Raw genomic sequence first — 27,736 nt, 5'->3', positions numbered from 1 at the left:
CCTTGCATAGATGCTGCCCCTTTGCATGGCACACCTTCTGGTCCCTTGGGACTGAGCTCCTCAGATCTCTCCTCAGTGCTTTGACAGCTCTTGGAGCTTATCCACACTTTACCTTTTGTCACATCAGTCAATTTACTCCGTTGTCTTCCCAAAGAACAGGAAAGTTCCTTGTGGACAGGTTTGGCATCTCTCGACCCACATTTGTTTTCCTAATCTAGATTTTAGTGCTGCAAAACAAAAATAACTCTCCAAAGCCTCCCTTATTTTCCCCACTGTTGCCAAGTAAAATTAACAAAGGTGAATGGGAGAAATGGGAGAGAAGAAATGTATTTTTAGTGCTCTAAACTAGTTTAGAGGAAAAAGATATGTCAACTGGATAAATGAAGAAAGAGCCCTTTCTCAATGGTTATTTTTTAAATCTTATAAATTCAAAAAAAGGACCCACATTTCATAAAAATTTACATGAACATAAACTTGAAGATCCAGGTTATGTCCAAGTTTAGTTCAAGTTAAATTGAAAGATATCAGTTCTCCAGAACTTAGAGATTTCAGTTCATATACATCGGATTAGGAATTGAAAATCGACATATTCGTGCTTTTAGAGCCTAATTCTATTATATCTGCAACATATCAGAGTAACTACCCTTGAAATAAGCATGATCAATTTTTGATTTAGAATGAAAGGGTGAATTCACAGAAATTACACCTACCTGTGAATATGTTCTGAGTGATAAAATCCATCAACACAAACACCTTGGAGAAAATGCCCAATGATGCCCCTCTATGGTTTGTTCTTAAAGAAGTCCAGTCTCTAGTCCAACCAGCTCTCCAGGAAGTTATCCCAGCAAGGACCCAGATTCCACTGTCTCTTCTACAAACAAACGGACCTCCAGAGTCTCCCTTTCATAGGACAGAAAAAAACTTGAAAATATTCACAAGTTAAAAATATTTTAGCAGGCCCACAAACAACAGTACTCATCTCAAAGAGAGAAGTAGTAGAGGCATAGATGCTCACTGGTTACTGTCCATCAGTTTTTTTTTTTGGTCCATCTTTTTGTCTCTTCACCATTAGTTTCAGGGTACAGTCTTTTTGCCTAGATGTAACTTCCTTCCAATCACTGCCTGCAATCTTGTCAAGCTAATGCTTAATTTCTCTCTTGCCCCTACTGGTTTGGAGAACAACCATGTACATTCCAAACCACTGTAAGGAGCAGGGAAAGTTTACGGGTGCAGTCTTCCACTCTAGTTTGTCACCTGGAATTGCTGGGAAAGACTGGGTCATATCTAAGCCTACAGCACCAGTGAATAGAGTCCCCAAGTTCATGCAATGGCTGAAGGCTCTGAGAAAAGAACAGAAGCCTAACTTTGTCCCAGAGGCTACATGTAAAGGACTATTGGCTCTCAGACTAGAGGATAAAGAACCCATGATTTTATTTTTTTTTTAAGATTTTATTTATTTATTTGAGAGAGAGAGAGAGAGCACGAGCAGGCAGAGTGGCAGGCAGAAGCAGAGGGAGAAGCAGGCTTCCCGCTGAGCAGGGAGCCTGATGCGGGGCTTGATCCCAGGACCCTGGGATCATGACCTGAGCCGAAGGCAGCCACTTAACCGACTGAGGCACTCAGGTACCCCGAACCCATGATGTTAGGATCCTTTCTTTAATAATCCTTCATAATCATGTGCTGCTTTGAGAACACGTGTCAATCCTGTGTCAGATTAAACCCTCTTCAAAAGGCACAGAATTGTTTGAGGGCTTAATCCAAAAAAGGATTGTCTCTCAAGGATGCAGATAGGATAAAGCACACTGTGTTCCAATTTAGAAAGTGGCATAATTCTAAATTTCTATCTCCTCCCTTCCAAACTCTTCCTGGTCCCTGTCCTGTTATCGCCTCCTACCCGCAACCCCTCTTCCCCAGAACAAAAGTCAAAATTTTTTCCAACAGATAATTTTAGGGAGCTTCCCACAGCAGTTCTAAACTGCCTGCTGGGGAAGAATAAAGACTGCCTGCTCCTCCAGTTTTGTTTGTTTTTTTTTTAAATGTCTTTCCAAGTAAATTATCTTCTCCATCTAAAACCTAAAATGCCTGAGTTCACAAATTAGTCGCCCTTTCCCCTCTCTGTCTTGTGACGATCAGTCTTCTTGGTAAGTTGCTATGTCAGCCTTGGGAGGTCATTCCCATGTTTTATCCAACAGTTACTATAGCTATGCCCTCTTTGGTCAATTTTGTGCAAGCATTGCATTCTGCATTAAAGGCTTTAAAAAAAAATCACAAAGTTTAACAAAAGGTGTAATGAAAAATAATTCACGCATAGACCTAATTAGCTTGCCAAAGTGCTTTTGCTTCCTTCCATTAGGTTGGAAATGCTGAAACCAGCGCTCCTGTCTTCCTTCCCTCCCTCTCTCCAAAAAGAAGCATGGTAAAAAGATGAATAAAAAAATAATTTTGAAGCAGTGATTCTGCAAAAGCAGCTCATGGGGAAAGGCAGAATCCACTATCGCCTACATGATACTGAATAACTGGGCTGGTTGATGCTTTTTACCTGGCAGGCATCTTCTTCTTCACCAGGAAAACTGGCACACATCATGGTCTTTCCCAGAAGAGGAAAGTTCATACCCTTGAGCACACTGTTACACATTCGGTCATCCATGATGGGAAGCTCTACTTCTCGTAGGACGTTTGAATATTCTGATGCTGTGGAGACAGTCTGATAAGTTAGTCAACCATTGTCCTCACTGAAGTTTCCCCAAGAAGGAAAACTTCAGTTAATAAAGCAGTATTTGTGAAATTCTTTATTGTAAAAAAAAAAAAAAAAAAAAAATCACAATATTAAAGACAAGGAAGCTTAACCATTTTTACTATTTCCTGATTATCCCTTTACTGTATTCTTCTTCATTTGTCATAGTTACTGCTGGTTTTCTTTTTCTTTTTTTTTTTTAAAGATTTTATTTATTTATTTGAGACAGAGAGAATGAGAGACAGAGAGCATGAGAGGGGGTAGGGTCAGAGGGAGAAGCAGACTCCCCGCCGAGCAGGGAGCCTGATGTGGGACTCGATCCTGGGACTCCAGGATCATGACCTGAGCCGAAGGCAGTCGCTTAACCAACTGAGCCACCCAGGCGCCCCTGGTTTTCTTTTTCTGACACACCTAACCAAAATGGGCAGCAGGAGAAGTTTTATGTAGAGCCTTAAGTGTAGTCATTTTTATGGGGAAGACATCCAGAAATTCTCACTGGATCATAACTCAGGGGAAAAAAACAAAGCAAAATAGGATAAATGTATTACTCATGGCCAGTAAAATTCCTGCTTCTCATGGGCAAAGAAACCTAGAAGAACTATTATTATATCCTTTTGATGCTGCTTACTCTCTGAGATCTTGCACCATCCACTAGTCATGCAAAGAACCCCTGCTTCAAATTTATCATCTCTATGGGGAAGACAGATTGGCTGAACAGCAGTTCCTGGAAAAACAACAATAACAGAAAATTATAAGATTCATAGATAGATAAGGCAAACTGAATATATTTGGAAAAGTGGCACCCAGTTGATTTCATAGCTTCTACACTTTCCCCCTAAATGTAATATTGACATATATCTTAAAAGTTTTCCCTTCTCATAAAAAACTATTTTGTATTTTTAGAAATTTAGAAAAATGCAGAAAAAGTAAAACAAGGAAGAACATAATCCAGTGTTATATGCACCACCATGATCCTCCAAACTACTAACATTCTAGGGTAGACCCTTGTTCTTAAAGGATAGTTTTCCCTGCAAGTAATTGAGTCCTACTATGTGGCAAGCCCTCTTCTAGACCTCAGTGAATAAGCAGAAAGATAAATCCCTTACATACAAGAGTGTGTGTTGGGGAAGCGGGCATGCAAACAATAAATAAAATTACTTATTTGGTTGTTAGGTACTATCAGTCTGGAAAAATCTGAGTAGGGTAAAGAAGATCTGAAATCTGGAGGTTAGGGAGGATGGCCTGGGAAATGTAATTTTAAATATGATAGTTATGGCAAGTTTCATTGAGAAGATGACATTTGAGTAAAGCCTTGAAAAGCCAAGGGAAGGAACCATGCAGTTATCTGAGCAGAAAGCATTTGAAGAAGAATGGAAAGTCCCCACAGTGGGGTCATATCATATATGCTTGGGGAACAGTTGGCCAGAATGGCTGGAACAGATCAAGCAAAAAAATGTTTAGTGGGAAACACACACACACACCACAGATTAGATATAGCGCCAGGAGGACAGAGATGTCAACTGGTAAGAATACTGATTTCCATCTGAGTGGAATGAAGAACCACTGAAGTGTTTTGAACAGAGTGACATAATATAACTTATTTCAAAAAGTATTACTCTGGTTGTTGGGCTAATAACAAACATTAGGCATGTAAAAGAGGAAGTCAAAGACAATTTAAGAGACTATGAAAATTAACCCAGGCAATAAAGGATGGTAGCCTGGAACAGGATGCTAAGAGTAGAGAGCGTGAGGCAGAAGCAACAGGACCTTTCTGGGAGAAAGAAGAATCAGTGTGAGAGAAAGAGGAATCAAGACCCAGTGCAAAGTGTTTAGCTTAACCAACAGGAGAGGGAGACTTGTCATTAATCAAAATGGAAGGCTATGGGTAAAGCAGATTTAGGATGTAGGGGAAAATCAAGATTCTGCTTTGAACACACTAAGTTTGAACTGCCTATTAAGCCATCCAGGTGGATGACCAGTAGGCAGTTAGCTATACAACTCCTAGTAATCCCAGCAGCGTATGTAATATAAAGAAACCTGGGCTAGATAGTCAATATTTGGGATTGTCTTCACACAGATGGTGTTTAAAGCCTTAATCCTGAATGAGGACACTGAAGGAGTAAGGACAGATAGAGAACAAGCACACCAACAATAAAAGGTCACAGAGAAGAGGCGGTATCATCACAGAAGACTAGCAAAGGGTGAAAAAAAGAGGTGGAGGGCAAACCAAGGGGCTCCCAGAACTCAAGTGAAGAAAATGTTTCCAGGACAGTATGAGCAACTCTGTCAAAACTCCTTCAAGTAAGCTGAGGATTGAGAATTTACCTTTGAATTTAACAACATGGAGGTCAGTGGCTGCGACAAGAGCAAATTTGGGGGAGTAGTAGGCATGAGAGTCTGATTGACTTGGGTGTCTAACAGATAGCTCAAACCTAATACATGCAATTATGAGAACTGAGGAGAGGAAATGAGCCTCCCTACCATAAAGGGAGCTTCATAGCTTTTCTATAAAGGGGAACAGAAAAATGGGGCAATAGTTTCTTTTGGTCGCGGGCAATGGGAATGCCAGCATTAAACTTGAATGAAGGCTTGCTCATGATTACGGAGCCAATAATCAAACAGGTAAGTTTCCTTATTCCCTCACTTTATGTGGCATATTTCCCCTTCTTTTTTCCCCTACCTTTCAAAGCATCACCTGTCCGGAAGTCAGGGTTACATAGGAGACTCCAACCAGACTCTCCCATCCCCCATCCCTCCTCCCATGCAGGCTCCTTGCTTGACCAATTAAAGCTCTAGGTTCTTAAAGATCAATTTGATGCCTCAAAGGCGATGGCTTATTTCCTTACCTGGCCAACTCATCTAGATTTGTGCTCTTTCATTGTTTGGGGCCACTGAACACTTTTCTTTTTTGCATTTTTAAAAAAGATTTTTAATATTCTTATCCAAATGTTTAGATTACCTGTGCTGAGAGAGTGTCAGATATCTAGTCCACAATAATGACAGAAAGAAGTCTCTGAGAACATTTTCAAATGTCACAAACTCCCTGGCTAGAGTTAAGTCTAGAATGTAGCCCAGCTAAGACAAAAGAGTGCTTAAAATGTGGATTAAGTTAAGCATACATAATTTGTGTCTGGGACTGATAGCCTGTACAGTGCTTTTTATAAATTATAAACAAAATTTTGAAAAGGAACAAAACTTAGCTATTCTAATATTACTTAGATATATGCACAGAAATTAAAGCTGGTACAGAATTAACAAAACAGATTTCTCCTACATTTTTTCATGTGCTAACTCCCCTACTTACCAAACTCAACCTTGTGTTTTAGATAGAGCAGTGCAATATCAGAACTCATATATCCAAGTCTATTGTACTCAGGATGGATAATAATTTTTGAGACAGGACTCTTCTGTTCATGTTCACCCTTCTGAGAGAGGCTGTACTGCCCAGCAGTCACAGTCAGACTCTTAATTTGCTTCCTAAAACCGAAGCAAAATGTTTCAATAAGTATAGCTCTTTCCCCCAGGAAAGACTGTCTTGGTTTCACACAATTAAATGAAAAGTGATTAGTGTAACTTTAAGCATTTCTAAGTCTTAAAAGGAGATGCACCTTTATTAATGATTACTACCATCATAATTGCCCATAAATGATAGGGATCTGTAAAAAGTCATGATTTTCCATCAGAGTGTTTACGTTCTGGGAACCCTTTCCCCTACCATCAATTGTCTTTCTGCATAAAATATTTAAGTGTGGCCTTTTTTTTCCTTTTGTACCAGTCTGTATATGCTCTATCATTTTTAATAAGATATAAAAGTTGTTCCTAGAACTCTCCTCCTTATTATTAGTACTCTCAACCTAGCTAAGTATCTGTTATTTCCACAGTATTTTTTCCCTCCTAATGACTGAAACTCAGATTATGAAAATTTTGGAACATTCATTAAACAGTTGATGTCAGTACTTCACTAGAACAAGTAACTATCACCTCCACCTCACTACTAACTGCACGAATTATCGAGGATATCTGGGATCTTTGGGGTCTCTGATCAGTAGAGTAGGAAGTACAGGAAATCTTAGGATAATCTTGATACAAGTTTCTGGGGATCAGGAAGGTCCGTGAGTGGGTGGACCAGGTGGAAAAATTCAGAAAGGGACTGAGATTGAACCTCCCATCGTATTTAGAGCTCAAATCTTCTCCTCTCAAATTTAGAGCTCAAATCTTCTATTGCTACGAAAAGAGGTTTGATAAGTAATGGAAACCCACAACTTACTCATTGAGGCCAACCAGGCAGTGTGCTGAGGTAACCACCAGATCCTCCTGGATCAAGCTTCCTCCACAGCAGTGGTGCTCCCCTAATTTTAGGGAGACCTGCCCAAGAAGAAAAGCACAAACATAACTAATATACGTCTCCCCATAGATCTCACCTTCCTTAGAAACATTTGAAATCAACTCTCCTTATACAACATTGTTAAGTTACCAGTATAATTGGTTAGGAAGATAGTTCCTGTGAAGTAAACTTTCTGACAGAGAGGTTGAGCAGGGTCAAGAGAAAAATTACATGTTAACCTGGAGTTGCGATATTTGAAACAAGAGAAAAACTTCGCCATTTCTCATTAAGAAATCAACGCTCTTGTTATACTGACCTGCCACGGATGCCCACCGACTGTAGAATTTCTCCAGCCAACAATTCTAGGAGAGAACCCAGTTTCCAAGACAGTTTCTGTACTTTTCACGTCAACCGCGCGGATCCCACACTTGAGTCCTGGGTGGCAGAGAGAGCGCGTGCGCGCATGCGCACACACCCAGCGCACCTCAGTGTAAGGATTCACTTTATCAAGAGTCCACCTTCCGATTTTCCTGGCCTGGCACGAAAGTTCTGATGTCACTCAGCAGCAGGCTGCCCCCCTTCTTTTCTCAAGATATTCTTGAGACCATCCCCCAACTACCCCTCTGTTGACTGGAACTTGCTTCAGGATGCCCCTGCTCCTTTACAGCCTGCGCTGCCTTGGTAAGACCCGGGGGTGGGGGTGGGGGTGGGGGTGGGGGTGGGGGTGGGGACGGGGAGGAGCCAGCTCCCCCCACCCCCACCCCGGATCCATTCCGAGCTTACTCCGGGGCGGGGGGGGAGCATTATAGAATTTAGGGTGTATTAAAGATACTGGAGAACAACATAGGCTACTCCAGAAAAGAGATATTTGACTTTAAATTACTTCTAATGGGCTCCTTAGCACAGTGCCTAAAACCCTGAACTCCAGAATCCGAAGAATTTCCAAAAGAAAACCTGGCTCAGGCCCTTCTTTGGGCATTTCTGGGCCTGTACTAGCCCCTCACGCTTCCGTCTCCGTGGCTGAAGGAGTAAGAAGTCTCCCTCGCCAGCCCTCAGCCCGGGGCCGCAGCCTCGACGCCTGGAGTCCGGGCTCACCTAGCCCTTGCGGGAGGCCCACGGCGAGCAAGAGCAGCAGACCCGGCCCGACCGGCGCCCGCATGGCACCGGGGCTGGGGGACTCTGGCCCGCTTCCTCCTCCGCAGCTGCGGAAACCGAGCGAGGACCGCGAGCCCCGCGGCGCAGACCCTCCCGCTCCCGGAAGCGCCCGCCGCGCTCTTCACTCCTGCGCGGGCGCCGGTGGGCCGCACCTGCCGCGCAGCTGGGCTCACAGCTGCCGCTGCCCGCCATCATCCCCATCATCCCCGTCATCCCCATCATCCCCATCATCCCCATCATCCTCATCATCCCCATCATCTCGATCATCCCCGGGCCACAGGCGCACCCCCCCACACACACACACCGCGCCCGGCCTTTACAGGTGTGCAGGGGGCTCCGCTGGGGGATCCCGGGAGCAAGGGGATCCGTGGCCTGGCACGCTCAGCACAGGGGAATTCTGGTGCCAGCCCAGGGAGGGTGGCCCAAGCCAGGGTCGAGGAAGCTGGTCATCCATACGAGACACAGGCACGCCCACTTCTGAAAGGAGGAAGACTCATGGGAGCTTATTGAGGAATTAATAGGATTGCCCCACCTTCTAAGAAGCTTGTTGAAGCCCTTGACGTTCAAGAATTTTCAGAGTGGGTATGAAAGATCAGGTTTATAGCTGCCATCCCCTTCCTGGGTGGCTGTGTTATTAGCTTCAGGGGAATGGGCCAAAGCGGTAGGATCCATCATGTAAGATTATTAAAATGAATTCATTGGTAAGATTATCATGTCAACATATTTTCCCATAAGCGTTATTTTGTCATAAGATAGCTTGAGGTTGGGGGGGCGCCTGGGTGGCTCAGCCGTTAAGCATCTGCCTTCGGCTCAGGTCATGATCCCAGGGTCCTGGGATGGAGCCCCGCATCGGGCTCGCTGCTCAGCAGGAAGCCTGCTTCTCCCTCTCCCACTCCCCCTGCTTGTGTTCCCTCTCTCGCTGTGTCAAATAAATAAATCTTAAAAAAAAAAAAAAAAAAAGCTTAAGGTTGGGAGAGGAAGAAAGCCACAATTTGTAATGGATTTATGTTTTATCAAAAAATTAGGGCAAAGCTCAGTGGACATTCTATATATAACTAAGGTAGACACCAATCTCCCAGGCCCAGTTGTCTTACTTCCGTGTATAATAGAAATAAAAGTTCCTTAAGGTGGGAGATACACAAATTAGGCAAACAGGCAGGCAGTAGACAGATGGACGGAAAAGCGGAAGACAGTCAAGGTGGAGGGAATGCAGGTACAGAAACAGGCAGGTGAGAATCAGCTGGGGGCAATGACCCTGAAACTGCAGAAGGGAACAGGAGATCAAGGGGCCCCTTTCGGTGAAAAGCTTGAAGAATGCAATTGGCACTGAAACCCGAAACAGTCTCAAAACTTCTCTCATGAACATAAAAGGTATTTCTCTGATTTTTATGTCCCATCTAACAACATTAAGAGGGCAACATTAGAGGGGCGCTGACCAATTATAGTGGACACTAGCCATACGTGGTTATTCAAATTATTAACTACAGTAAAAACATCAGTTCCTCAGTCACACCTGCTCCATTTCAAGGGCTCAGTAGCCACCTGTGGCTAGTTGAGAGCATACAGAGGACCCTGCCATCATCACAAATAGTTCTATCGGACTGCACTGTTCTTGAGAATAGCAAGCACCATCTTATTTATTTTAAATAAAGACCCCTTGCAAAACAGTTTGAGTAGAGGACTCCTGGGTTTTAAGCTTGGGTGTCTAGGGGACACTGGGAGGGGGCTTGGTAAGGTAAGCAGCCTTTCTGTGAAAACAAAGCCCTGTACCTCCAGGCTTGAGCACTGCAAAGGGAATCCCCAGCTCTGGTAGCTGCCTGACCAGGGGCGCTCACCACCTCACCCGTACGTTTTGCTTTCACTGTGGCGATCTTACCAGGAACACCATAACCATCCCTTGCCCCAGGGGCAAACTACTCTCCAACATAAGCTCAGATCCTCCAGGTAGACCCAAATACCTACTTCTTCTTCGCAAGAGGGGGTCAGATTAAAACCACTACAAAGCCATTACCAAATGAACTGGGAGGGAAAGAAAAATGTTCACATGGTGTGCAAGTACAGTTGGACCCACAAATGTTCAAGTTCATGGCTAACCTTCTCACAAGGCCCACAGACCCTGTCAGTTTGCAGTCTTCAATGCGTGATGCACACACAGTTTTGCAGGATATTCACTCGTTTCATACCCAGAAGTCTCCATGGGGTTGGGCATGGTCTCATTTCCTGTTATAGCACAGCTCCCTTTGTTTCCAGAGTTCAAAACTCACAGCCCGGTGAGACCTTGTCCTTTTATGAGGATTGGTCCCTTCTAGGCCTAACAAAATAATGCCTTCTCATTAAATAGGAAAGAAGCCATTCAATACGAATTGTGTACCTATCCAATAGGTTGTTAGTTTTAAATTTGCCAGGGAGATGATGGGTTTAAATATAAGTTGAGTTTGTGGTGATGTTGCAGCATCTAAATGGAAGTATTCTCATATATATAAGTATCTATCTATCTAAAAGGAAATGATGTCAAGGGACAGAGTGGGCTGAACTATCCCAGATTGGATTTGTGATGTATGAGAAATCTGTCTTTAATGTGAACATATCTTCATTAGGGCAGGATAATGATGTGCTTTTGGAGGCCTTCCAAGACTCTTAATGGAAGCCCCAATTCTAAGGAGAGTTGTCAAATTAGGAGCTTTAGTGACTAATCTATGAGCAACAAGCAAATCATGGGCAAATAATGTTTTGTGTAAACAACTTTTTCCATCCCTGCTAAACTACTGGTCTAAACTCTAGAACCCTCTCCAAAGTCCTGCAAGGCCCAAGATTCAGCACTAAGGAAATTCTTGGTGACCTTAGAAACAGAAGTTTCATTTGCTTATTTGTTGCAGGGACAGATCACTGTGAAGCAGAGGGAATGTGAAGGGCGGAGATGGAAAGAATGGGTGAAGACAATTCACTCAAACAGCTTAGCTGAGAAGGAAGAAAGAGATGTGGTAGCAGCTAGAGATGAAAGAAATAGAGGAAGGACTTACCACTTTTTTTCCAAATGGTTTTGATGGTGGTTACCTGTATACATGTTTTAAAATAGAAGGGAATCACAAGAGCCAGTAGAAGGAAGAAGTTAAAGTTGACAAAGAGAGAGAAAGGGATGGAATGAAGCTTCACAAGAGGGAAAATCTGGAGCCTAGGGACTCTTCCATTGTAGTTAATAGGAGGGGGAAGAATTGGGTACAGGGAAGTTTGTAGACGGAGTGCAGGCTATTGAGAGAATATCTGTTTTCTACCTTTTATTTACTCTCTGCAGAAAGAGGTGAAGGCACCAATCAGCAAGATGAGAGGACGAGATCAGGAGTGCATAAGGACTGAAACACTCACTGCAAGGTATGGTAAAGACGGCAGACATGAAACACACAGAACAATGCAATGCAATGAATGAATAAGAAGGAAGAAATTTTCTTTCTTTTAAAGCAGACACCAGCTAGTGACAAGGATTTCAGTGGGTACTAATCACGGAGCCCTTGAGAGACTGAAACAGACATAATTATTTTCATTATATTTTATATAAAATAAACATTTACATAAATTTTATTTTGGAAAGACCTAGGCAAAGCGTACATAATCAGACTTAAATGGGAGAAATACTTTATGGGAAATATATTTTTAACTGGCACAGCAAAAGTAACAAAAACGTACATTTATATACAACCGGTCAAACGAGAAAATAAAAACATGAACAAAGAACACGACGCAAGTCATTTTCTCCCTGATAAAAGGAGGGATCCGCGTGAGTCACAGCAAGTCAGATGGTTTCCACATTATAAAAGCAAGCCATGGCTTCTACAGATATTTTAATTCCTTCGGAGGAAATTTGAAAAACTATTTTCCCCGCAGACACATAACAAAATAACCAGTTTTTATGTGTACAGACTGCAAAATAAGAATTCTCTCTGCCATATTAAAGCTCTTGGACAGTGCAGTCACTTTTATGGTTGTATTATGTGTTTTGTGGCGGTGATTATCTTACATTTGGAAAACTAAGGGCAACGCTAACCAGTTACCTCTTCAGAGGTAGAGGCCTTTCAATCTGGTTTCAGATATGGCTGAGACAGTTGGTAACCTTCCCAGGGTGAGGCGGCTCCTCCGCGGCCGAACAGGCCTACCACCCAGATTTCCTGATTCTGGGACTGGCGCACCCCTCCTCTGGGCCAGCAAGGAAACCCCAAAAGGATGTTATGCACATTGGAAACTTCCAAACGTGACATAAACATACACCATCTGCACCACCGAGAATGGGAAGAAACTACTGGGTTTCTGGACATTGACATAACTTTCCATTTTGGGGTAAATGATGATCTAAACTTACAAACTTATAATGACCATTATCATCATGGATGCTGATTTTATGAGCTACACACCCTAAAAGGTTTTAACTGAAAGGATCTTTGGTGATCAAAATAGCACATTTTTATATGAGCCATTTGACAGACAGGAAAATCATCAATTCTGTTGTCACTTTATTTTGCTGATATTAAAGCACTCCTTTGATTGCAGTTATTTTATTCTCTTTAAGTTAATGGCTACTAAAAACAAAAATAATGAAGGAAGTGTTATTTTTTGAAGAACTGTTCAACGTATTTTTCTTTTACATCAAAACTTCAAGAATAATCATAAGAAGTTATAATGTGTCCATATATATATTTGGCATTGTAAGCTTTTATCTCACTCAATTGCAGCCTAAATGGAAGATCTGACAGGTATTTATTCTTTTAAAATGCCAAAAGATGTCAGATAGTTATGTTTTCCTATTATTGTGAAATACCAACATGCAATTTAATCAAAGTAAATGTGATTTGGAAACTAGGTGAAAAATTAAAAACAAACCAACCACCCATAACTACATTTGCTTTGATTGTTGTTACTAATACCCTATAGATTTATTAATCTAAGATGCAAATCCTTCACACATCAGATCAAAGGTTTCCATTTTTCCCTCAAAAACAGATTCTAAAAATGAGTACAATAAGAAATAATTAGCAAAAATTGACATGTGTGTCATCAAAACAGAGACCTAAGGTTTAGGCATACACTCTATGCCATGCACACCGTGAGTTTTACATACTGGGAGCCTTGTCTGGTGTATACAAATGGTAATTCCTCTCCCTCTGAGAACCAAGAATTCGGAAAATGTAAGGTCAAATTATAGTCCAATTGCCACCAGTGCAAAACACCCCACCCAACCCACCTGTCTGTCATTCTTGAAACTATAGTCTCAACCAGTCATCTGTGCCATAAATTATTTTTTAGAATTCTCTGGCTCATTTTAGTCTAGATTTAAAAGTAAAACTCAAGGAAGATTATAAAACTCATAAAAGTTCCAGTGAAGTTGTTAGCCTGCAAGTGGTTCTCCAGCCTCGCTGCATATTAGCATCTGAACCTGGGTGGCCAGCACCTCGGAGACTGTCAAAGGGCCCCAGGGGATCACGCAGTCCAGCCAGGCTTGAGAGCCCCTGTGTGTGAAGGAACAGTTCTCAACTATCAGCTGAATGTGGCTCTTTGATCTATGGGGCCTGGAATGTTTAGTAGAGACAATAAGAAACCACACATTTATTTTTATTCCCCCTAAAATGATAGTTTCTGCAGGTCGGTTTATATAGAACAGTTTGGATTTTCTCATTTAGTCTTGTTGAAAAGCATTGTGCAACCACTACAAACCCCTGCCATCAAGTGAGGTATGACCTGTGACGAATGTCACAGTCTCCTGCTAGGGGCTGTGATGTACTATAGGATGTTGTAATTAAAGTGCTGGCAATCCTCTTTGTTTTGTGATGAACTTTAAAACAGACAGACCCAAAAGAATATATCTCAGGATTCCCTAAAATAAAATTTCTTTTCCTCCAAGGTATTTGAATCTTTGGTTTAGTTTACCTATGTTACATCGCTGAACTGTGTTTTGTGAATACCACTAACAGATTGAAAACATCTGTATCACTTAAAAAAAATCCTGAAGAATTCTTAAGGTTGAAATAAACTTGTAAAGCCAATCTCATGGCTCCTATGTCAAAGGACTGCCACTTACTGGGAATTTTTTTATTTTTTATTTTTTTTTTTTAAAGATTTTATTTATTTATTTGACAGAGAGAGACATAGCGAGAGCAGGAACACAAGCAGGGAGAGTGGGAGAGGGAGAAGCAGGCTTCCCGCCGAGCAGGGAGCCCGATGTGGGACTCGATCCCAGGACCCTGGGATCATGACCTGAGCTGAAGGCAGACGCTTAACGACTGAGCCACCCAGGCGCCCCCACTTACTGGGAATTTTAAAGGCAAGGAGGGCTGGTTCTAGGTAGGGCAGAAGGACAGTTTAGATAGACTGGCAGTAAGCGGGGGATATATATACACAAGGAACTCTAAATGTAGCCAAGAAAATAAAGCAAGTGTTCTCAGAGGAACAGAGTCACAAATGAAACTCTTGATCATTGGATCAAGGGTTCAGCCAGGCTAAAGCAACTCCTGTCTTGTCCTCGGCCAACTTCCCTCGTACTGAGGACACCCTATATATTTAAGGATTCAGTGCAAAACAGATTTGCAGGACCCCTCATTCAAAAATTATTAAGACTTTCAAGCAGAGCCTTCAGCCAAGCATAGGGGACTTCTGAGTGCAGGACCACATGAACTGAAAACCCATGAAGCTGGCTCTGCGATTCCATGTCAGAAAGGGGCCATCAGCTCTCTTGCCAAGTACACTTTTATTAGGGGAATCTGGATATATCTCCACAACTAGCCAGGGCACTCTGTTTTTACTGATAAGAATGAATTCCACATATTATTTCATGTTACAAGAACCAAATAAAAACAGTTATAAAATACACTTAATATCTTTGAAAAATAATATGTGATTTATTTTCTTATAGGCACCATTTAACTATGAGAACTATTTCATTGGCTACATCTCAGTGACATTATTAAATCAGGATAAAAATATCTGACCCAACAAACAGTGTTTACTTTGCATGTTCAAAGAGATGCCAGGGGCTCACAGAAGGAGCCAGAGCTACAGTGAGAAGGGAGGGGGAGGGTCAGAATGAAGGGAGGTTGACGGGGGTGGGGAGAAGGGAGGGAGGGAGAGAGAGACGTACAGACAGAAGGACGTGGGGAGAGAGAAAAGCACCCAAAAGAAGGTAGAACAAGTCTCCTGAAGGCCATGTGACCCCTTCCCTCAGGAACTTTTAGGCTGTAACCTCCATTTCAACCATTCCCACTAATGTACCCTCATACCTTTAGCAGCACTTCAAGTAAGGCGTAATTGCTTTTCAAAATTTGGGGCTTAGTCTTTTCCGTTAACTTCCTAAGTGGGAGTTTTGGTTACAGATTATTCTAAAAAGTTGTGATTAAAGTCTCAGATACTGTTTTTAGCTAGGGATTCATGTTTGTGTGTTTGTTTTTTCCAATTTGGGGGTAGACTGATCATTTAAAAGGAACACTGTAGTACATTTCTTGGCCTTAGGACCATAAAACTATAATTTTGAGGAGAATGAAAATATTTTAAGCAAAAGTTTGGATAAATTTATGATCTATACGGTTAAAAGACTATTAGAAACAGAAGATCGTAGTGGCAATACATACATTGTTGGATTATTGATGCACACAAACACATGTTGCTAATTCAAATTCTGGAATCTTTTGCATTCAAAATATTCCTTGCATCATCCCTTTCTAGAGAAGTTCTTTTAACTAGACTTACCTTGACAAAAAAATAACACAGAGGAGCAGTGTTGAAAGGAAGCACGCTTTTTACCCTGCCCTGGCCTGAGGACGTGCAATCCGAACGCCTTCAGGCTATTACATCTGCAGGCCACCTGGCTTAGCCTGCAAACAGCACTCCCCAGAGTGGTTCTTCTTCTTCTTCCTTTTTTTTAAATTTATGATGATGACCAAATTAGAATCAGGTGTTCCAACTTCTTCACTTCCAAAATATATTACCACCCAAACACTGACGTCTGCTTCCTAATTTCTTTAGCTTTAGCAAGTGAATAATCAATACAAATTTTTTGAGGGGCTGTTAAAACTTTACTTTGTAATTCAGATTTGTAATTTTTGTATGATCAGTTCTGAAAGCTGCTATTAAAACCACTATGTACAGAGAAAAAAAATGTGTGTGTATATATATATTAAATATTTTATAAGTTATGAAATAAATAACACTAAAAAACAAATGTCAAATTATAAGTTCAACTTTGCTGGCCTCTATCTTTTCAATATAAATATATATTTTATAATTACGAATTTAGACTTTTTTCTCCCCTAGATTTTTTGAGTATTCTCTATGAAACCTCCAAAATTATAAATACAGAACCAAGAATTCCGGATTTCCATCACTCATGTTTTAAAGCATAGAATTCTCATTAAGCCTCAGTAGACAAATCAATAGAACTCCTCTTCCATCTGTTTATAGTCTATGAAGATTTTTGTGATATACTGTACAGATTTTTCAATGGTTAAATATAGTTTTCAAAAAATAATAAATCTCTGGATGACTAATGTTAAGATAACAAAGTAGAACATTTCTCTTAGTTAATATCTTTAATATTTCTCATGTAGAATATACTGTTTTTTTTCTCCACCGGAGTAACAATATATGTGGAGTCAGAAACATTTATGATTCTAAAAGCACTTTTGAAATCTTAGAGCAGAACCACTACTCTAGTAATACTTGTAATAAAATTAAAATAATCTTAAACATTTCCATAAAGAATTAGGGGTACCAAGATCCTTGATTTTCCCCTAGGGATAAGAACACCCATACACAATTCCAGAAGCTTCCTTTTTGGTATCTTGGGCAATGGGGAAAGTCTGCATCAGAGTGGTATTTAATTCACTCTTCAATCGGGCTCTAGCAATATCCTCGGGGGGGATATTAGACAAAGCCCACTTAGCAACATCCCTTTCCCCCATATATTCCAAAAGATTCTACAAAAACTATCAGCTACTCATCTCTAGTTCTGGAGAACTAAATGAGCTACCTCTTGGTGGAATTACCCAAATGGTTTATTCCAGAGATTTTTTCCGTCTTTGACATATCTCATCTCATGAAGAAGAGCCACTCTGCCTTCATAGCATTTCAAGCCTCTGTATTTCTGGGACATAAAAGTCTACACTAAGAGATGGAATTAGATTCTTAGGTTGGAAAAGCAGAGAAATAGATGAAGGGAAACCTGTTATTTATTAAAGCCAACAAAAATCTGCAAAATGTGTAGTAGTTGTTTTACTTTCTCTCAGACCTAGCCCTTGCTTGCTCTTTCTTCTTCCAGGGAAATGCGAGTCCCTCAGCACAGGGTTACCAGCGGGCGTCCCAAAACATGCCTCCCTGAACTCAGAGCGAGCGAGCGGAAGGCTTCTCTGTTGTGCCCCTGCTGAGGTGAAAGCCTCCATCTCTTCTTCCTCTTCCAGAGGCACCAGCACTGTTCCTCAAGACTGGGTCAAACGCTGCTACGTTTGATCCTTTTCTCGAACTTCTTGTAATCGTTTCTCTAGGCGATCCAACTTGGCGAGATTTTCCTGCAGCAGTTTGCTATCTGGAACCAGCTGGAAAGCTCTCTCATAATAAGCTCTTGCGGACACATAGTTTCCCTGTGGGGAAAAAGAGAGATGACAATTATAGTCCGACCCTCAGAACACTCTTGAAGAATGGGGAAACTAAGAGACAGACTGTCTGGCCCAGTTTGACGGGTATGTCCTCAGAAGGAAACCCTGTCTGCATGGGTAATTTTATCCTTATCTGTTGGTGCTTTTGGAGAATCCATTTGTTTTAAGTACCAGACCAGTTGGAGAATGTGAAGGATAAGAGTTATACCATAAGGTGAAATGGCAGAAAAACAGATTTTCAATTCTACTAATGTAGTGGTATGAGATTATCATTTCATAGTGCTCTCGTGGGGTTGCCACTATTACTTAGTAATCAAATGGAGCCATGGCTAGACATGGAGAGAGGGAGGGAGGGAGGGAGGGAAAGAGAGGTGTTTGTGGGAAAATTCAAAAGTAGTAATGATTAAATAGTTCGGAATCCACTAGACCTATTTAGTGGTGGAAGTTATTTTAATATCCAACCAACATAAAAGCAACTTTTGCCTAATATGGGCTTTAATGTAAATATAAGTTTTTATATACTGGAAAGAACTGATAAGAATATGGAGTCAAATTACCCAAGGTGTGTGACAATATGAACCTGCTGGACCTTTTAAAGCAGGAAGGAAGGCATGTCACCCCTGACCTGCTAAAGACACCGGTCACCACCCTCTGTTGGCCCCCATCTGCTTTGTTCAATGGCTTTCTAACTGGAAACCATGTGTGCCTGTCCCAGATGGTTCCAAGCAAATTAGTCACAATTACTGTTTTCCAGGCCCTTTTCTGCTCCTAAATTTTACCTTCCTTATTTGGTCCACCCTCTTTCAGATCTGTGTCCTGCCACGTCTCAGAACTCTGAGTGTTGGAGTTCTCTCCATTCCCCCAAATTTCAATTTGCTTTATTTTATTCTCAATTACAGCTCCATGTGGACAAAAACCAGTTACTCTCTGAATTCCCATCACAATTTAAAATAGCTTCTCTAAGTGAGAGTTCTATGTAGCCACTAGCAACTGATATTCACTAAATGCTTAACTATCCTCCAAGTGAGTTAATGCACGTTAGGAGCTCAGACACTGCCTGATGCATAGTGAGCCCTCAATCTGATGCTCCCATTGTTGTCATTATTAAATGATCATCCAGGCCTGAGTAAACACTGTCCATTTATTACTATACTTACTTGTCATATTGGTAAAAAGGAGAGGGGAAATGACATCAGGATCCAGGCTCTGGCACATGCACAAATGAAAACATTTCTGATTATGAACACTGATTCTCATAAGAGGCTAAATAAAATTCTGAACAAGTGAGAACCTGGATTTGCTTCATTCAATTGTTATTATTTTTTTTTCAACTCCAGCATTTATCTTCCAAGTGTCTGCACACACGTGCAGACAACTGAACATTTGTGACCCTTAGAGTGCTCTCCAAATATGTTTGTGTTACAGCCGACTTTGAAATTGTTCTGCTAAGAGTTTTTTCTGAATTTAGGCCTCAGCCCAGTGCCTTGGCATTTCCTTCTTTGATTACCAGCTTTCTTTGTCCTTTCACGTAAAATCCACGGCTACAGTTATTTTCTCTCCCTCACATTGCTCTTTACTTGATTAAACTGAAAGCCTTATTTTTTATTTTTTTTTTAAGTTTTAGCCCTTGATTCAATGTCCCCAGTTCTGGGATGTTAAGATAGGGAATTTGGTATTTTAATTTCCAGAAATGTGCTATCTACTATGATAGCCACTAATTCCATTTAAATTGAAATCAATTACGATAAATTAAGAATTCAGTTGCTCAGTTGTACCAACCACGGTTCAAGGGCTCAACAGCCACATGGGCTAGTGGCTATTGCCTTGGACAGTGCAGACACAGAACACTCCTGCCACCATAGAGAGTTCCACTGCATGAAGCCATTCTAGAAAATGCACGTAGGGTACTACTGAAAATAGGACTTTGTGGTGTGGCCCAGTTGACACAACTTTTTGATTATAAAGAAGGTGTGTTAGCTTTTTTTGGTCCATCCATTTCAGCCTTTATGAGGCTTCATGATAATTATCTTTTATTACCAAACAGTACAAGCAAGAGACAACTCTGTTCTCATCTCTTCATGCCATGTCCTGGCAAAGCCTTATTCCAACTTGCAACCGTACCACAGCCCTCAGTCTCCTAAGCTTCACCCGGGCTCAGGGAAGGAGTGAAGCCTGGAAAGGGTTAACACTGCCTGGTGCACACACTACCTGGCAAAGTGAAGACAGAAAGTTAATGACTGCTCTTTAGGACCTCACAGTAATAATCTTGCATTGTAATGGTGCCATTTAAATGACCACATCCAAGCCAGGTCCCAGTCTATATATTTATATTGGATTGTATCATATGAATTTACTGATATTAGACGATTTTTCAACTACAAACATGGCAATTTCACCGTTTAATTCTTCAGCCTAATACATGATGTTTGCAAAGATGAAAAACTGCACAAACTAATTTTTAATCAGTGTGTTCATTACATTTTAAAAGAATACACTCAATAGATCCTTCTTCAATCTCCAGACACCTTTTCAGGGGAAGTACCTCTAAATTTAAAGCAATGGATTCACTTGTTAATCTAAGAGTTCAATGAATGTACTATTTTCCTTGTATTTCCAGACTTTTTAGAAAAGTCTTGGGTGTACTTATTGTTCTTCTTTTTTTTTTTTTACATTTATTTATTTGAGAGAGGGAGAGCATGAGTGGGAAGGGCAGAGGGAGAAGGAGAAAGAATCCCAAGCAGACTCTGTGCTGAGTGCTGAGCCCAACATGGGGCTCGATCTCACGACCCTGAGATCATGACCTGAGATGAAACCAAGAGTCAGCCACTTAACCAACTTCACCACCCAGGGACCCCTATTTATTGTACTTTTTAAATTAACAACCGAACCCATTGCTTTAAATGGCAGGCACATGTCATCTAAAAACATATTGAGCATATTATTTTATAAAATATAACTATTTAACATACTATTTAAAATTATGTTACTATTTTATTTTTTATTTTATTTTATTTAAAGATTTTATTATTTATTTATTTATTTGAGAGAGAGAGAATGAGAGAGAGCACATGAGAGGGGGGAGGGTCAGAGGGAGAAGCAGACTCCCCGCTGAGCAGGGAGCCCGATGCGGGACTCGATCCCGGGACTCCAGGATCATGACCTGAGCTGAAGGCAGTTGCTTAACCAACTGAGCCACCCAGGCGCCCTATGTTACTATTTTAAAAGTAAGTTCATATTGCTGGACACCCTAGAAGATCAATAAGATCAGAGCTCAGGTTATTCTGCTCTGATAAATGTCATGTTTGTTCCTCTATTAGATCAAGGCTGTCAGTCACATAATAACTCACCCATTATCCCCTTCTGGCTATATAATCACAAGTCACCTTTTGTTTTGTTGTGTTTCTGAGAATGACCAGTTTCCACTTAATAGTAAACCCTATTAGGCTTCTGTTTAAATGCTAATCACTATATTACTGTTTTATCAATATAAAGACTGATAGAAAATAGGTTAGCATAATAAGAGTGATCCTTTAAAGACATGTCAGACCATGGCATCTCTCTGCTCAAAGTCCTCCAAGGACCCCAACTCATTTGGCATTGCATAAAAGCCAAAGACCCTACATTCCCCTTCAAGGCTCTGCATGATCTGGCCCTGTGACTTCTTTAATCCCAGCTTCTACCATTTCATCTCACTTGCTCCCTCTCTGAGGGACCTTTGCACATGCTCTTTCCCTATTTTGCCACATGGCTTGTTCCCTTCAGGTCTCTACTCAAAGTGAGGCCTTTCTTAACTATCTTAATTTTAAATTTCAGTCCTTACCCCATGGCACTTCCTATCTTCTTTCTCTCTCTTTTTTCTCCATAGCACCATGATATATTTTATGTATACATGTATGCATGTATGTGTTTATTTATTTATTGCCGATCTCCCTTACTAAATGTTAGCTCCATGAAGACAGGAAGTTCCGACTTACTTGTTTAGTGTTCTATTCACAGTGCCTGAAGAAGGAGTACCTGGCACTTAACATGCTCTGTATGAATGTTTGTAAAATGAATGGATGAATGAATGAATGAAAGATGAATGAATGATAGTGAGTCTTTGAGTTCATTACTTATAGACAGCAGCCTTCCCAAAGGTCATTTTTTTTTTTTTAAGATTTTTATTTATTTATTTGACAGAAAAAGACACAGCGAGAGAGAGAACACAAACGGGGAGTGGGAGAGGGAGAAGCAGACACCCTGCCGAGCAGGGAGCCCGATGCGGGACTCGATCCCGGGACTCCAGGATCATGACCTGAGCCGAAGGCAGTTGCTTAAGCAACTGAACCACCCAGGCGCCCCAAAGGTCATTTTTAATAATTCGCTCAAAGGTAGCTTTTTCTTTTGGAAAAACAAAAAATAAACCCACAAACAACCTTGTGTTTCAGTAAATGATCAGGGAGTAAAAGATACATTAGATACAAGAAATAATAAAGTAATATTTAAAGTAACACTGTAGTCTTGACCATGAGTTAAGCTGTAGGACAATGAGCTACAGGAAGCCCTAACAAGGCTAAGTTCACATAAGCAGATTTTATTTTCTATATGATGATTCTTCTCTTAAGTACATATGGTTTTCTTTATGTTTAATAAAATCATGGAATTTAATTTGTATAGACGTGGTTTTCAAATGACTTCATGATATCCAATATCTAGATAATACAAAGTGAATATAAACCGTGCTAATTTCACTTTTAAACACCTATGGCTTTTGGTATTTAAATAATTCAAAGAGGGAATTAACAATATGTTTTTAATCTTTTGAGAGAAGACAGAAAGAGAAAATGCAAAGTCTTCATGGGAGTGAATTATTCTCCTACCTTGATGTGTTGGATTCCACCCATGTTCATCCAGGCCTGTGCTTGATCTGGATTTAGCTCCACGGCGGCTTTATAGCTCTAAATACACAAGAAACATCTTCAGGTTGAGAAAGGAGAACCCACGTTTAATGCTACAGGATTGTGGAAACCACTTTCTTCATACATGAGAATATAGATGGTTAACACAGTGAAACCCAACACTACCAGCTCACAGGTGTTCCCATTTATTTCAATTATTTTTGAGAACTGATGATTCGGAAGTGGAGGAACCTGAAATGTGTAATTTGCTCACAGAGACTGAGGATGCCCGCAGGGAATCCAGGTGATTTTATTGTAGTGCATCCTTTCTCACTGGCTTTGACCTGCAAGAAAACTCCTTTGGCCTTTTTCGCTATAAATGGAGTTTGTAAGAATATTTTTTTTTAGTAATCATAGAATCTTAGAGTCTTTTCCTATATAGCTCAGTCCCAGTGAATTATCCCCTTTCCCAGTATCCTTGGCCTGGTTATTCGGTCCCACTGAATGTAACATCTGTGAGGCATATTTGTAATATTTTGCATGTTGTTTTATATCACCACTGGCATGCTCACCACTGGGTCTTAATTTAAGAGTGGTCACCTTAAATGAAGCTAACGGCTAAGAATGTTGCTTTCCGTTACAAAGCTAAGTATTTGTGTGTCATTTAATGCTCTTTGCTATTTGCATTGATGAACAGATTCATAAAGTAAATAGAATCTGGTCCATCCTTCACCCACTTCTGTTTAAGAGAAACAAGCAAACAATAAAAACTATATCTTTAAAGAGCTGCTAAAATAAACCTGAAGAATGTGTCTCTTGGGTTAATTTATATCAACAGAGATGAGAGTGTAGGGTAGAAATTAAGAACTTGGATTCAAATCCCGGCTCCATCTCTTACCCTCTGTGACCTTGAGCAAGTTGCATAACCTCTGAGTCTCAGCTTATTCAATTGTAAAATGAAGACAATGATCATAGCTTTCTTATATGACTACAGAGAAGATTAAATTACTTAATTTTTGTAAATCATAAATAAAAATGCTAACACATTGTAGCTGCTATTATTAGCTCACAGCCCTACTCCTATCCATCATAGATCTAGCCACTTTATTAATTAATTGATTGGTTGACTGATTTTAAGTAGACTTCACACCCAGTGTGGAGCCCAATGTGGGGCTTTAACCCACAACCCTGAGATCAAGACCTGAGCTGAGATCAAGAGTCGGACACTTAACTGACTGAGCCACCCAGGCACCCCAAACGTCACTTTAAAATGATTATTTGATCTATAGTTAAAGCAACTAGAAAATACTTTTGTTTTCAATACAATGGATAAGATACAGATAGATATAGATACCAAATAACTTCAAAATTAAATTATACATTCATTAAATTGTCACATTAGGTATTAAAAAATGTTCACATGTTAAGGTATTAAAAATGTTCACAGTGCAAGGGGGCCTGGGCGCCTCAGTCGGTTAGGTGTCCTTTGACTCCTGATTTCAGCTCAGGTCATGATCTCAGGGTCTTGAGATGGAGCCTCTGTGCTCAGCGGGAGACCGCTTCTCCCTCTCTCTCTGCCCCTCAGCCTGCTTGAGCCCTCTCTCTCTCTAAAATACATAAATAAATCTTTTAAAAAAATGTTCACAGGGCAGAGAAAAATACAAAATTTCTGCTTCAAATATGCCAGTTTATTTTAAGAGTTCATGTTCAAGTTAGTTTTCCCAAATATCTTTACCCATGTTTTTGAATATTTTAAGTCACTCACTGTTTTCAAAAACAATAATATCATTTAAAATTTTACTCTTCTCATATTATATTTAGTGTAATTTTATGATTTCATTAATTCCAACTTGTGGCTTTACCACAGCGGTATTTCTAGAACATTTCTATTTGCTTGGAATATCTTTTTGATTTCAAACTGTGTATAAATTTTGAGAGCTGTAGATATTGAATGCCTCTAAGATGCAAGGCATTATGTTTTAGAACATGGAAGGAAGCTGTCTCTTTTTACAAGGAGAAGTCCAATCTAACTGGGGAGCAGGCATTGGGCACAGAGAAGTGGGGGTGGGAGTAGGGGGAGGAGGAGAGGACAGGGCGAGAGGAAAAAGAGGCCTAACAATACAATGCAGTATATGATACTTTCAAATGACTTGAAGAGACAGTAAATGTTGTAAAAGTCCACAGGAAACAAGGGCACTGGGAGAAAGTACGGTCCAGATGGGCTTCCAGAGGGAGGAGAACAAAGGCTATGTGTTAATAGATGAGAGGGAATCTGTGAAGAATTGGGGGGTGGGTGGAAGGGTGTTATAAGGATGTGTGGAAATGCCAAAGCTATTCAGACACTAGTCCAGATGGACTAGAGGGTTACTGCCAGCCAACAGAGAGAGTGAGAGAGGCAGAGAATAGAAACTAGTTTGAGGGAATTGTTTCAAACATCAAGTTAAAGGTGATAATTCAGAAAATAATGCAGAGGTACTGCAGAACTCTGAATAGTTAAAAAATAGTCAATTATAAAAATTAAATGTATAACATCATGGCCATTAATGAGAAAGTTCACTCCACAAATATGACAGTGATCTTAAATTTTACTGTATGTGCTTCAGTAAAGATTGAGAGTACGAATTTTAGTCCCTTAATTTAATAATATAATTAAGTGTTTATACCTCAAAAGCTTTATCCAGAAGATTCTGCTCTCTTAGTTGGTTTCCTTTTGTGAAAAAAAGTTCAGATATGACTTTTGGGTCCTTTGGTTTCAGCTGGAGAGCCTTGTCTATAGCATCGAGTGCCTGCAACAGGTTTGAAAGACCAAATGTAGATGAGATGAAGAAAAACTAACTTAAATGATAAAATTTATACTTTTTGTCCTTATGTATTAGCTGGTGTGGAAATGACCATCAAAACACATTCTTCATTCTCTCTGATGTTCTCATTGAGAAATAATGTGGCCCTGACAAAATAATTTTCCTATACTCCAGGGTTTCCATTTATATTGTGACAATGACATGTCCCTGACCAGTCCACAGGGAGGTCAGTGATAAAGATAAAAGAAAACAAGATCTGGGGTTAGGTGTTTTGCCCTGCCTGGGTCCATCTGGATCACTCCAAACACAGCCTCCCCTTAGGTCCCTGGTGCCCACTCTGCCCCCAGCACCCACTGTCCCAGCCCCTGCAGCCAGAGATCCCTTCACAGCACAAATCTCACCATGTCGCTCTTCTCCTTAAAACCCCAAAGCTCCCCCAAGGATAACAAACAAAACCTTTGCCCTGGTCCCAAGCCCTGTGGTGTGTTGTCTCCTGCAACCTCTGTGGCCATTACCTTACACAGTGCCACGCTCCCTTCATGCCCATTCCTCAGACTTGCTACTTGCTGCTGCCACAGGACCTTTGCATGTACTTTATCCTGCCTGGAATGCTTTTCACTGCCCCCCTTCATCTAATCACTCCTATTTATCATTCAACATTCACCTTCATATCACTCCGCAGGGAATCTAACCTCCCAGATCACTCAGGTCCTTGATTATATGCTTGTTAGGACCATGTCACTCTTCATGACATCACTGAGCACAGCTATAATTCTACACTTGTTTTGTGATTGCTTATTTAATCTTGGTTTCCTCTTCTTCTATAAACTCCTTGAGGACAAAGGTGATTTTTTTGTTTTTCTTATACCACTTTATTCCTGGTACCTACAACAGTGCCTGGCATATAGCAGGCATTCAATAAGTATTTTGTTGAGTCAGTTCATAGATTTACTGGCTATATGACTTTTCAAATGGAGATAAACAATAATAGTTGCAAAACAGGATCACTGACCTGTATAAAGACTGTTATAAGGATTCCATAAATAATGTATTTGAAGGAACATGGAAAATGGTAAAGCATACAAATGTCAGTCTTTATCTAGTTAGGTGAAAACAAATTGAGATACTGTCACATAAAATCTTTAGACCAAGGATGAGCAAGAAAGTATTATTTCAAGGGGACATATTACAGTTAAGGAGATATCTGTGAAAAGCATCTGTAAGATAGGCTATGCCAATGGATGATATTCAAGACGGCTCGGCCTCATAAATGCACACACTGGAGAATCATTCAGGCACACCCCGTTTTCCCCCTGTGAATCCAAACAACTCCAGTGTGCTCTCCACCTTGTCGTGGTGCTCCTGCTTGCTGTAGATTGCTGACAACAGGCGGTAGCATTCAAGGCATCCGGTCTCTTCTGACACAATGTGGTTGGTCATCTTCTCAGCTTCTTTTGTCTGACCCATCACGGCCAAAACCTGAGCCTGCAAAAGCACACTGAATTGGCTTAGGAGACACTGTTATCACCTCATCATATAAAGCATCTCTGAATAGAGGCTTTCCAGAAACACTCCAGAAAAAAATGCTTAACGTCTATTTGCAACTCAGAGGGAGCAGAATTCCCAGAGTTTATAGGTTTAAATTTTTGTTGTTTGTTTCTGTTTATTTCTTTAGGTATGTGCATGCATTGCGTGTGAATAGCAGGGACACCAAAGATATCAACGAAATGACTTGTGACTTTTTTAAAAAGTTGACTAAATATTTCAAAAACAAATGATTTTTTAAAAAATTTTGTTTTATTATGTTAGTCACCACACAGTACATCATTAGTTTTTGATGCAATGTGCCATGATTCGTTGTTTGCGTATAACACCCAGTGCTCCATGCAATACGTGCCCTCCTTAATACGCATCACTGGTTGTGGTTGGGAAAGAAATGATTTCTTATGGTTTCAACAGGATGCTGTGTTTAAAACAAGATAACAAGTTTGATTTATTGCAGATCTAAAGAAGAGTAGCAAAAATGCAAACTTCCAAAAATTGAAACTAAAAATATCGCTGATTATTAATTTCTTAAACTTGAGAACCATACTATAGTTATGTTAGAGAACGTCCTTGTATGCTGAAGTATTTAGAAATAAAGGGCAGGGCGCCTGGGTGGCTCAGTCAGTTAAGCGTCTGCCTTCCACTCAGGTCATAATCCTGGGGTCCTGGGATCG

The 27,736-nt window shown here is 40.6% G+C and overlaps 2 protein-coding genes across 2 annotated transcripts in view; both read right to left on the bottom strand.

The window, feature by feature from the left end:
* The window catches only part of OVCH1 (ovochymase 1), a 49,291-nt gene extending 40,865 nt beyond the window's left edge, over positions 1 to 8,426 (bottom strand). The window contains exons 1-7 of the mRNA XM_035027824.1: positions 8,223 to 8,426; positions 7,375 to 7,593; positions 7,002 to 7,099; positions 6,039 to 6,211; positions 3,363 to 3,458; positions 2,540 to 2,691; positions 674 to 900 (exon numbers count right to left, since the gene is read on the bottom strand). Coding sequence (XP_034883715.1) covers positions 674 to 900; positions 2,540 to 2,691; positions 3,363 to 3,458; positions 6,039 to 6,211; positions 7,002 to 7,099; positions 7,375 to 7,593; positions 8,223 to 8,426 — 1,169 coding nt within the window. The remainder of the gene's footprint in view (positions 1 to 673; positions 901 to 2,539; positions 2,692 to 3,362; positions 3,459 to 6,038; positions 6,212 to 7,001; positions 7,100 to 7,374; positions 7,594 to 8,222) is intronic.
* Positions 8,427 to 15,651: 7,225 nt separating this feature from the next.
* Positions 15,652 to 27,736, bottom strand: part of TMTC1 (transmembrane O-mannosyltransferase targeting cadherins 1) — a 263,586-nt gene continuing 251,501 nt past the window's right edge. The window contains exons 17-20 of the mRNA XM_035027979.1: positions 26,865 to 27,002; positions 25,380 to 25,502; positions 22,699 to 22,776; positions 15,652 to 17,824 (exon numbers count right to left, since the gene is read on the bottom strand). Of these exons, the coding sequence (XP_034883870.1) occupies positions 17,684 to 17,824; positions 22,699 to 22,776; positions 25,380 to 25,502; positions 26,865 to 27,002 (480 nt within the window). The 3' untranslated portion in view covers positions 15,652 to 17,683. The remainder of the gene's footprint in view (positions 17,825 to 22,698; positions 22,777 to 25,379; positions 25,503 to 26,864; positions 27,003 to 27,736) is intronic.

This window comes from Mirounga leonina, unplaced genomic scaffold (assembly GCF_011800145.1).
Source record: "Mirounga leonina isolate KUSES-001 unplaced genomic scaffold, KU_Mleo_1.0 Mir_201, whole genome shotgun sequence".
Classification (NCBI taxonomy): domain Eukaryota; kingdom Metazoa; phylum Chordata; class Mammalia; order Carnivora; family Phocidae; genus Mirounga; species Mirounga leonina.
Note: the sequence above shows the minus strand (reverse complement) of the source record. Positions and strands in the feature narration are given on the sequence as shown.